The sequence below is a fragment of the Bombus affinis genome, chromosome 12 (assembly GCF_024516045.1).
Source record: "Bombus affinis isolate iyBomAffi1 chromosome 12, iyBomAffi1.2, whole genome shotgun sequence".
Taxonomy (NCBI): Eukaryota; Metazoa; Arthropoda; class Insecta; order Hymenoptera; family Apidae; genus Bombus; species Bombus affinis.
In genome coordinates, this window is record NC_066355.1 from 11141869 (window position 1) to 11154478 (window position 12610).

The 12610-nt window shown below is 39.6% G+C and overlaps 2 protein-coding genes across 3 annotated transcripts in view; one reads left to right on the forward strand and one right to left on the reverse strand.

The window, feature by feature from the left end:
* Nucleotides 1–12610, reverse strand: part of LOC126922820 (potassium voltage-gated channel protein Shaw-like) — a 60323-nt gene that overhangs the window by 17348 nt on the left and 30365 nt on the right. The window lies entirely within an intron of this gene.
* Nucleotides 1–12610, forward strand: part of LOC126922794 (uncharacterized) — a 54235-nt gene that overhangs the window by 2701 nt on the left and 38924 nt on the right. For both annotated transcript variants that reach the window (XM_050735661.1, XM_050735662.1), the window contains exon 2: nucleotides 10433–10875. In XM_050735661.1, coding sequence (XP_050591618.1) covers nucleotides 10433–10875 — 443 coding nt within the window. The remainder of the gene's footprint in view (nucleotides 1–10432; nucleotides 10876–12610) is intronic.

The following is a 12610-nucleotide window of genomic DNA, read 5'->3' on the forward strand; positions in this document are numbered from 1 at the left end:
TCACTCATCGATGACTATTAATCTGATTAATTTCTTGTATTTCCTTCTTTCGATCGATGTTGAAAATGCGAACGAACGTCGAGCGGAATTCGAAATGAGTGAGAAAAATGAAAAATTCTGTTAGATTGCCACGAAACGGGAATGCAACAATGATCTTTATTACGAGAAGAATTGAACTTGACGGTATGCAAATGTAATTTGTGAAAAATAAATTAAACGTTCGAGAGAATTGCGATAAAACACGGTTAGCCATTTAAGATATTTAAATTATCGTCGTAATAGAATTTTAGGAAATTTAATTCCATTATGTTCTCTGTCAAATAGGATACAGCTTCGAAGATAATAAAATACCAGGGAATTAATTAAATCATGCTTTAAATATTCAACGCGTGGATTTCATTATAAAATCTTTAGTGAAAATGCAAGACAGGTTGAATAGCTTTCGGTGCGTCCCACAACTAAACGAATAAGTTTTTAAAGAAACTATACTTTTAGTATGATATATTTTCTTGTCCATGATAAGATTGAAGGATAGTACGGTATAACAGTGTAACTTTAGGGAAATTTTAAATTGCGAATTAATCGCGCCATTTAAATATCTATCCACGTATACGGATCAGGTAATTTATTCTTTCAAGTTACACTGTTTACTCTGCTATTTTATTTATAAATCTTTCATACACCATAGATAAAAGTAATTTCGAGGACTACGGAACAACAAACTTACGATAGCTTATCGTTATCATATTACGATAAACGCATGCATTTATGCAACAGTTATATAAATATTAGTACAGAATTGTGTGGTTATTTCTAATTAGTAACCATTACCAATAATGAGAATATACTTTTTATCGTCGAACACCAATTATCAACTCATTTCTGTAGCAATTACACGAAAAAGAAAGAATAGAATACGATCGTACGTACATTTATTAGCCTTTGTTCTCGAGAAGATCGATTTTCCGAATACGTGAAATACATGTGCTTGACTAAAATTCGGTTCAATGAATATCACTGGAAATATCTGTTATGTTTCGACCTAATACCGTACGCACGTAGATGTAGCTACGTGTCACTAAAAATATTGTTCCCCTTGGTAAAAATACCGAGAGCCCCTTATAATTAGGGGAAGTATTATCCAAGCGCGCACAAAGAGTTGGAAATTCAAATTATGATAATAGCGTACTCGATACGCGTTCTTCATTCTCATCGATAATATTGTTAATGACCTCAAACTCTTGATGAATGTTATTTAGACTTTGAACGAATAAATAATCATCTATAGAGACCGTCATAGTACATCTTATTTATAGTAAAGGAATCTTCGAAGATAAATTTCATTAAAGATAATGAATCACAAACAAGATGCTTTATGTACCTGGCTTTTACGTTCACGAGGAACGACCTGTTTTCTGTCTGTATCACTAGCAAGTGGTCTATACGTTAAACCGTGCATTCTCAAGATCAAGAGTCGAAATATTTATCCAGAAAGTTCATAACGCTGTCCAGACATTTTGAGCTGCAAACTGTCTCGATAACCAGAGTTCTGCTATACTACAATGTATACACAGATGCTGGAGAGTGTGAGGAACGATTAATTTGTCTCAGTTACTGTAACTACATATACGATATTAGCTATCCAGAGCGTAAACGGTTTTTCTCCGTGCGATTAATTTTCCTAATTAATTTCTCATGATACTTAACTTTATCCTTCTTCTTTTTCGAACAATTTTCTTTGTCCATAATTATCAGTAGAACGTTTTACATTAGTTAAACGTTAGATTTACCTGGTCGAAATGCTCAACCAATTCCAATTCGTTGTTAAATTACTTCGATTGCTACAGTCGACCGAATTGCGTTTAAAGCGACGTGTATCCTTTTAAGCAGTTAACATTTTCGATAAACAACAAAGCTTACTTCGATTATTTCCAAGAAAATCCAATAATATTGGATTTTTGATATCCGCAGGGTGTTTCTCGGAACCATTTCGACGTTCAATTGTGGAAAAAATGTGAAATTTCGTTCAGCGTGCTGAAATTGTGGAAGCAGCTTAATGAAAACCGATGTGTGTGTGTGTGTGTGTGTGTATAAACGAATTCGGATTTCATTCGACAGCAGTTGAATTTATTCTTTTTTTCTTTCTATATGTATAACACATCAAACTATCAATTCTACGTGTTTACCAACGATAAATTTGGTGTGACGTTTTAGGAGATTTTTCGAATTCGGAAGAAGGTGACGGAATATACATAGCTTCCAAAACTATTCGAAAATACAATAGGATAAAATGAAAAATTTCGCAAAAATTTATCGTTCAGTTTGAATCGCACTTGAGCAGTAGAGAAAATTATCTATTACCATTTAATTAAGATATATCCTGGTCGTAATGAATCCTTCGAGCGACTTCCCAACAGATTCAAACGCATTAAAAACCTCCTGTAAGTATTAATTGCAAGCAGGAATCTCGCAGTAGCGACGAATCAAACCCGGTAGAGGATTGTTCGTTAATAAGGTCTGTGCGACCTCGATCGATAATTATCGCTGGAAATTCGATAAACAATGATACCGCGTAATTCACAAGGAATCTCTCGAAAGGCAGCCTTAAGGCGAGCCAACCATTGAAAGTGTCATAAAAGGCCTAGAAAGCGTAAGAACTCGAGTTAGCTTAAAGCCTTTAATTAATCGTGATTACTGCTCGAGGAGTTCTCGTTTCTTCTTTTCACCCCTGCCATCTGCCTTCGCCCACCTACTCTCTCGTTTCTCCTTCTCCTCCTTCTTTCTCTTTTTTCCCCCTTCCTTTCTCTTTGCCCACTCACCCCCCAACGAATAGGAAAGTGCATGACCTCAAATCGAAACTCGCAACTCATCCTCGTGTCATCCTCTCGTCTTTCGAATAAGTGCACGGTATGCCTCAATGATGCACTCGAAGACTCGTTTCCCGCCGATCGAATGTGGGTCAGTTTTATCGAGAGCGAGCGGCAGACGAACGTACGATAAAGTGTGTGTGTTTGTGTGTGTGTGTGTGTGTGTGTGTGTGAGAGAGAGAGAGAGGTCTGTTCCATTTTCTCATCGAGAGTTCCTTTTTGTTGATCTTTTCACGCTCGAATTCCAATAAATGGAATTACGCGGCGAGGAATTTTCAGCATCTTCCGCGGATTAGAAAATTTCTCCGCCGCGAGATTATGCTCGGTATGGTATGGTATAGAGAACATCGTTTATCGATGATATCTTCAGCGGCCGGATTTCAATAAAACGGTGTCGCTATCCGGGAACAGAATTTATCATCGATTTACCAGTGAAATATCAGCAATGACTTTGTGTCGATTCCCGCCACCATTCTATGTAGTTGGAATTAGAAGAGTCGAAGATTTTTTTGATTTATTTATCGATGTTTTTAAAACGACCGAGCATACATACAGGCGGTCGATTCTGCTTATTCGTAAATCTTGCATAACAACGTTGTGCAGCGTAATTTCTCTAGCTGGGAAAATATTTATACAGATTGAAATTGTCATGTCCTTTCTCACAGGTAAAATATTTTATAAAAGGCAAAGATTTACTGCGTCACATAACAGCACGTTGCTTTACTGTCACGAGGGGAAGTATATGTTCGCAAGATGTCGCGTATTCTCGAGGACCATATGCGACGGGCACTCGTAACTTTTAAAATGTCCATTTATATAAACAGTTTTCCTCACTTGACAACCTTCGTCGCGTAACTGCAAATCTAGAGTTGTGCGTGTATTTCTCTTCTGGACAGTTAAAAGATCGAGGAAACGTACGAAGAGAAATGTAGACATTTATATCGCACTGTCTTCGGTCTTGTGAAAATGTGATATTATATGTATAGATAGACAGATGTAGCACAGCATAAAATCATAATCGGCTGCATTAGTCTAATTCTTAAATACTTCTTTAACGAAGTTTTCCGTCTCAGCTACGAAAAGAGCATTAAACTCAGAGAGTACGTTGAAACGAACTTATCATGTTTCTCTCGAACAATCTTCAAGCATAACCCTATTTATATTTCGTTATTTAATTAAAAGCAATGGCATTTTAACGCACTGTGTATCGCTTGAAAGCGTATAAGCAAATGGAATATATTAAAAATAAGGTTTTCAGAGATTTAAAAAATTCTGAATGAAAAATTCGTCTGGGAGATATATAAAAGTGGCGTTCAACACGGTATTGTTTTATTTCATCGTGAACTTTTCGACGAAAAAATCGGGTCCCACGATTTCTAAATCGCGTGTGTCATATATTATCTATTGCAAAATGCGGCGCGTTTGTCGATAAAGAATTTCTTTGGTGTGCACGTAAGAACCTCACATCGCATTATCGATCTTCGTTAGGGAACATTTTTGTTCACCTTTTTGCGGTATAACAACAAAGAGAATTATTGGAGTAGAAGCACGGCGTCTGGTCTTTGTGAAACAAAAGCAAAGGAACGATTTTAAAGAGAATAATAAGTCTGTACGTTGTTTCCAACGAATGGAAACGACAAAAGCGATTTTGCCATTTTCGATTCTTAAACCAGTATCCTATCCTTCCCTTCAAGGCGAAATAAGGACGATTTTTTCCCAGAAAGTAATTAACTGTACGTCATTTTACAGTCGAAACGATAGTAACTTTTTCACCGGGAAACATTTTACGCCCGCACCACGAAATTTGTTTCATTGCGTTTAAGAGATACTAGAGATATTATGACGCGCTGGTAACAAACGCACCTAAAATCGATTAACAATTCATTTACTTAAGACAACAGCATTTAGGATAATTACTTGGAACCGTGCCAATTATTATGCAGAGAATAGAAGCTTGATAATTTATTCTTGCATAATCTTGTCTGAATTAATTTCAGCCATTTAAGATGTATTGTAAATTATATTGTTGCAATTAGTTAGACAGTCGATCAAAACAGGATTTTCAAGCGAAGATGTAGCGTGCCATTCTATTGTATTTTCCACAAACTTACCAAATATTTACGTATAAAAAGAGCACGACAAAGTTGAGAATAACTCAAAGAACCGCAACAGAGTTAAATCCGAATATATTTACCAGCAGACCAGTAGGTCCATTTTCGCGCCATCATTTTTCCCTCCTTATACTCCGCTATTTTCGAAAACCAAATTCTCTTTGAACGTTCATTTCATTCGATAATCGCTCGATAATTCGCGTATTAATCGCGCGGAATCTCCAGCTGGATGCATTATCAGCGTACGTCACCGGAAGGTGTGAATTTTTCACGCACCTAAAAACAGGCCAGGTTTCTGCAACGCGGGGCCATTATCATCGCATGGTTGTTTGCCCGGAATATCGTGATCATTATTTCGCGTGATATCGGCGCGCTGTTTTCACGGGTGTCGAAAATGAAAGATCGAGGCGTTGATGTAATTGGAACGAGCATGACCACTCGTATGTCCCACTCACCAAAGCAGAAACTCTTAATTAGTCCCTAACGATCAATTATCGTTTTTTCGACGCGTCTCGCGCGAAATGAAAATGTCCTGCGAACGTGGCTGTCCGTGCGTACGCAGTGGCATCGTATTGCAGCTGTGGAATACACATCGATATATACAGTATCTCGATTTTAATTTCCTGCATCGTGTCCTGGCGGTGTGGATGTTTGTGTCATTTAGTTGTCGTTCCTGGATGTTCGTTAATGCAAGAGGATAATGTTGTCTCTGGTTTTAGTAGCTACACGGCATCCGAAAACTGAAATTTATGATAAATAGCCGATATCGTTTGTTCAGGAAAGATATTTATCCTTTATTTCTAATGATTATTTCACAGCACGATATCTTTCGTTAAATCGAACGAATTAATCCATGAGAAAGTTCGACAGCCTTTAGCTGCGTATTAATTCGTCGTATATTCTTTCCAACAATCTCATTTCTCTTCATCTGACGAGCGCACGAGATAGTAAAGCAGTGCGGATTAAGAATTAACGCGAAGCTTCAATTTTGCATCGTATACTTGTAACATCTTCATCTTCAGCTAAGGGGCCGCGCCGTCTTCATCCTCGTTGCCTCTTTTCTCTGTGCATTTTCGAGAAAATTGAATCCCGACACGACGAACGTCATTGACTGAAAACGAACTTCTAGATCTCTCGTTCCGATTCTGTTAAAAGTCGTGCACCTAAACTACCATCAGAGATGACGTTCAACGCCTACTTCGCTCGAAGCAATTTCATTACACATTTTCAAAGACACTGAAAAGCAATTTTTACGAATTACGTATAATATTTTATTCTGAATTAATTACTCGTAAATTGTTCAAGTAACACATATCCCAAGTACAAATGCCGTTTTGCATTTTGTTGTCTCGATTTCTTTTTTCGAAAATTTGTTCGCCATTATTAATACCAACCAGTTAATACGTGCGAAGTTCGTAAATGCAAAACAGTCTGCTGCCGTATTTAGCTCATTATGATCAGTTCCCCTATCGGAAATCGACAACAGAGACGGCATTAGACTTGCGTAATTTCTCTTGCCTTACTGTCGTCGCTTTTGTACCCTTTCTTGCACGGAATGTTCGGTACATACGCGCTGAACAATGTTGCGTTTCTTACAACAAAACGTTCTAAATTTACGTTTGCTGGGGAACCGGGAATGCGGGAACCGGGAATAAGGATCTATAGCACGTTTTCGTCAAAGTTGAGTCAACAGTGAAGTATTGTTCTACGGACGCTGTACATCATTTTAGTACACACAGGTTGTAGATATTTCGTGGAAAGGCGACTTAATGTTAAACGCAAGACGCTTGAATCTTATAGAACGGCGTAGCTGAAAAACAGTTTTATCTCGAAATGCATCGAATGTGCTTTTGGACTCTTATCGGTTACCATTCGACTTTATAAAAATTTGTATCCACGTTACAACGTAAAACTTGTCGATTTGCTTCTCCCTTGTGATTCCTTAATTTTCATAAACTTTGCTCAAAATTTTATTGTTTCCAGGAACTCTGACTTCTTCATTCGATATAGAAGTTTCTTATCGGTCACCGTTCTCCGCAGTTCTTCCACTTCTCCCGTCTTCCGTTTCACGTTCGCTTTTTTTCGCCCATTCTCATTCCGAGCTTCTTAAATGCGTTTTCCGAACTACCCTATTCTCCCGCAACCTTTCGAACTCTCAAACAATCCTAATGTCATTCGATAAGTATGAATCGTTGTCAGTTACAAATTAAAGAAATTTGGGGAATGTTAATTCAATTTATACGCGAAGTTTGGACGTCGGAAAATGTCAAAGATCGATTGTCGAAGTTCAGAAGAATTTTGTCTAAGATATATCCGATCAAAGTAAAATCGCGAAGATCTCTTAAGTTGAGTTACGAAAAAATATGTCCTAAATGAAAGGTGTGCGATAGAAAACGAGAAAGAATATCGCGAAAATCGATGGTCGAGCTTATAATTCTTCTTTACAATTTAGTATCAAAACAAAGATGACGAAACTTCTAAAACGACCGAATAAAATGACCATCTGCCCTGAGGTATCCTGTGTGTAGCCGTGTTCGTACATGCACAGACATTGAACGTGATAAGCAACGTTCTTTCGGCCCGCAATAATGGGACCTTTGTGACATTTGAACAAAGAGACTTTGAAGACGCTGGCGGCGAAGCGAATTTCCTTCGATCGACCATAAGCGGATACTGGAAAACCGCTGAGAAAATCCATTTTATCGCCCTACGTAGCCATTTTCGTGGCACGTCAACGCTCGCCATTTCTGTTTGGTGATTTTGTCCCGGCCGTTTAGCGTGGTAACGTTCGAGCAAAATGGAATCCATTGCATCGAATTTCGTCGTTCGAGTGGCAATCAACTTGTTAACCTTTGATCAATCGGTCCCTGGTAAACGCTACTGTTAATCTCGTTCCGTGTTTGCAATTTGCGTTAATCTTGCGGAATCTGGCCAATGGTATGGGAAATTGATCTTTAGTGATGGGGAATTGGTTGGTTTGTAAGTTTGCACGACGCTCGGCTTCCCGTGAAGTTCGTTAAAGGTAAAATGTTACGTGTGTGTTACTGATTTAGGGTATACAGGGAGTTTGTTTTAAAACAAAAGTAGAGCCAATTTTACTCGTATAATTGCATCTGCAATTTGCTTTATTTAACTTTAAACTCGCTACGTTTTTAGATATTTGTAATATCGGTGAACACGAGACTTCGATTTTTGTGTTTATAATTTCCTGCTATAATTAACTCAAGTCGCGGCTAATTCTTCTCGTATTTTTATTAAAACAATGAATTCGTAAAAGGAACGATAGCAACTGTCAACTTGTTTAAACTTTCCTAACTGTTATTACTTTTTCTCCCGTCATTTCACTGAGTTACGGGTAAGCTTCGAGCTAGCAACTCTTTCAGCACAGTTTCGATCGCCTCGCGTTTTATATTATTAAACGCAAGCTTCGGAGGTATTGGCTACGTTCTGAACGAGTTTCCAACACCGTATTTGTTCCAATCTTTGTACTTCGTAAAATTATGCTCGAAACATTTTGCAAATACATTATGCTTATACACAGAAAGAAGAAAATGTCGAAGAATAGGTATTTTTAGTACGTAGAATGTTTCTCAAAGTAGTACGTAAAGTACGATCAGTTTAAATTTCAAAGGATATTGGCGTGTAATAGAAAGTTTGAGGTAAAATAATATAGCAATAATACAATAATATGATAAAACAATGGAACGAGAACTATGCAAAATCTCTATAACTCTTTTATCAAACTTTTCCATACAATTTCCATACCGAGTTTCACTCGAACCACCTTCAACGTTTGCAGTGGTGTAGGTACTCTATTAACCGACCCGCATCGTGCCCGTTTCGCAATTTAATCAGCCGTTGAAAATACACAGAGATTGAGAGAGAGTGAGTGAGGTTACACGGTGCGTCCGGGTCGACACGCTAACGATATAAATGTCCTATTCGAATGGCCACTGGTACGTCGACGCATCGGCCGTTTGAAACACGCGCTCGGTCCTTTTAAGTCGCACGCTCTGTATCAATATTCCATGCGACGCTAATAGCGTTACAGTTTCTGTTCCACGCATGGTATCGATCTATCCGGAAGATCGATAGAACGTCCAGATGAGACGAATTGGGACAGACGCGTTAACTCGCAATAGAAGAACGTTCTCCTCTTCTTTTTCGTCTTTGCAACTTTCCTTTTTCCACGAGGACGTTTAAAAATTAACGAGTATCGGCGCTCGCTCGAAATACGTAGGACGATAGTGATTAGCTTGGAATTCGATAATGACGTTAGAACGTTAAAAAAGATATCGGCGTACAGTAAAGGTGTAAGAGCGTGAAACCTACGAATGTAACACTGAAAGTACTATAGTGGCTATACGGGGCATACAGTTTGATTTAAGGAAATCAAAATGAAATCGATGTACGATATAGAGTGGCAAACAAACTTTCACGTAGAAATCAATCTCTATGTTATTTGCAACGCTGTCGATTCGAATTGAAATAAAATCACAACGCAACTGCAAGTCGGAATTTTGCGAAGCCAATTATAAATTGACGAGTATCGGTGATCTATCGAATATCGGCGTGTGCAGGCTTTCGGAATCTCGACGTGATATCATGAATTTCATCGAAAGACGAGAAGCGCAAACAGGCAGAACGCATTCTGAATGAGAAACGAAATAGATATAATTTCTCCTGCTAAAAAAATATCTCTCTTTTTACACGAAAAGAAGAAGCGTAATTGGTGGTTAACTGGGATGTTTTATCGATTTGACAAATTAACAGGATTCGCAATTCGCGATGGCGTAAATGGGGCTCATAAATCTGGACGAGCAATACTGCCGAGGTGTCAGTTGAATATCGATATTGTCAGTTGTTAATTGATCTCTGTTTTAATGACTGAAATCGGATCCCAATGAAATGGAAAGAGGGACGTTTAACGTTTTTTTGTTTGTGTTCTTTTTCGATCACTCCTTGAAATTGCTTTTATCGAAGCTTGTTATTCAAAGGATATCACGTTCGCGTCGGCATCCTATGTAAAGATATGCGGCACGTCCGTTAATCCTTTAACGCTCGTTTACGACAGTCACAAGATGTAGCCATTTCACTCGTCGATGGCTAGTTTCTTATCTACCAAAAAAGTATAAAGGTGTGTACGAGTACGTAAGGATCGATATTTAAATACAGCGACTATAAAGAGTACATATTTACCTAACGTTATATTTATCGCGAAATGTACGACTCGATAAAGGAACGTTTCGTTGAAAAATAAGGCCCGTGTAAATACTCTTTGTAGCCATTGTAATTGAACAGACGCACTATATGCGTCGACAGCATCAAACGCGTTAGACTAGCGCTATAGTATCGAATTAACCTTAGTTGGAATCGTGGTCCGACACTTTGAATCGAAGCCGGCATCCTCCATCGATTTTCCACTAATCAGAGCGAACGTTGTGTGGGTGACAGGTGGACGTCTCGACCCAGGTGGATCTACACGGTGGTTTCGGAGCGCCTGCTGGCAGCATCAGCATCGACTGGGATCGCAGGGCGACCCCGCTTTATTCACGCGAGGACATTAAAGAGCAGTATTGCATAACCAGCCGGCAATTGGACGCGGTGGAGAAATCGAGTGGTGGGTTTTTCGGATGCCTGTCGACCAGGGGCCCGTCACCTTGCGCCTCCGCGAGGACCTCGATTCTCTCCGCCTGCGTGAGAAGCGTGCCCAGCGATGAGAACCTCTGTGACGCCCCTTATCCCCGACGCTCCCTGCAGATTATGTACCGTCAACCTTATCCGACCTACTCGAGGGGTTTGTCTCGTTACGATTTCGAGGACGAGGCCGACTGGATCGAGAGTTCCTACTTCCGGCGCAGACCCAGGTCTTTCTGCACCGTCCCCGATCCAAAAAGGTGAGTTTCCAAACATTTGATATTCGCAGACGAGATATTTCAGGATGCAATTTCGCTCGCGCGATATTACGACTGAGATACATCGTGGTACGATGTCGTTCATGTTACGTTTTATACGGATGAGACGATGGTGCCGAACAGAAGAAAATTGAAAATCAAGAACCGGTGGAAAATGAGATCTGGAGAGATTTTGGCATGTTTTTCGATTCTCGTAAGCACCATGCGCGTCAGAGTTTGAATTATCGCCACTATCGATCTTGATATACCTCTGATTCGATAACGAAACGATGTCTAAATGCAAGTTACGTGTTTCGGTTTATCTATATCGCTCTTTGTCAAAATACCTTCGTTAATTTTCATTTGCGCCGGCCATTTTATAAAGAGAACGAACCCCGACACAAGCCATCCGGAATGCAAACTAGGAAAATATAAATAAAAATATAAAAAATAAATATCTCTTGCGTCGAAATCGTAAACCATTGTTCGTAGAAAATCTTTGAAGCATCTACTCGTATACTTGTCATAAATTCTGACAAAGGCAGGAGGAGGAGAAAGAACGTGTCCGTCGTGTCGTAACTCGTTAATATCGAGTCGTACGACGAAATTTAGCATCGATAATATTCTCAGGGCGTAAAAGAGGTTTACCACACCGATGAAATATCTCATCGTTCACGGTGTCGTGATTCGTCGGCGTAAATATTCCGAAGTGGCACCGAGAGAAATTAACCACTGGGAATCTGCGCATAAAATACACGGAGACTCCGATAGAATCTTAAGAAGATGTTTGGAAGTTCGTAACGAGCCTTCTAACGCGACATTTTCACGAAACCTCGTTACCAACGAGGTTATTGTTGCAAGGGAAAGGCAAGTGATTACGGGTTTGATGGCGTGTTCAAGGGGTTTGGTTTATTTCTGATTGCTGCCGCGTACAGAGAGCAGCCTTCGCCGGTGTTGCTTCAAGGCCGTTACCGATCGATGAAAAATTACGTTCCCTGATGTACACGCTACCGTATTTAGACTTTAGTTACGCGTCGATGCGAAGATAAGCGGAAATAAATGTGGACACGTGACTCTGATCGATTTTAGAAATTATTACGGAACTTAATGGCAGGGAAACGTATCGACGTGTTATAGTTAGCATTCGCAGAAAGCGCACGCCTGTTTTATCTTCGACAATTGGAGCTATCGTTAGAACGCGTGCCACTCGAAATCGTGGATCGCGTATGGCTCGTGCACGATGGTGCTCCATCTCATTTTGATTGACAACTCGATCGCTGGACTTAAAATCCTCCAACTTCGATACACGAAGCGTGCTCGCAAATGCCTTTGGCTTACGACAAATGATAGATAGCGTTGAAATACTCTGACAGCGTATCGAAGAATGTTACCAGTAAATTTGAATATCACTCGACGCCGTGAAAGCGATATATAACGTGCCAGATAAAATTACACGGTTCTCAAAAGAACAGGGAATAAGTGGAAACGAGATTTATTTTATTAAAATCTGAGCGAAAAGAAGAGCGGAGCAAGATTACTACGCATCCTCGAGATCATCATGCTGGAGTCTAAATGCAATTTATTTAGGTCGTTGTTGCAGCGTCGCAGAAGCAACGTTGGCGTCACCCACTTTTCCCCCAAGATAATACCTGTCACACGCGAGGATCGGCTTCTGGCCGACACAATGGAAATGAGAATGTAACCAGCGTGCGTGGCAATATCTCCGTGGCATGGCGTT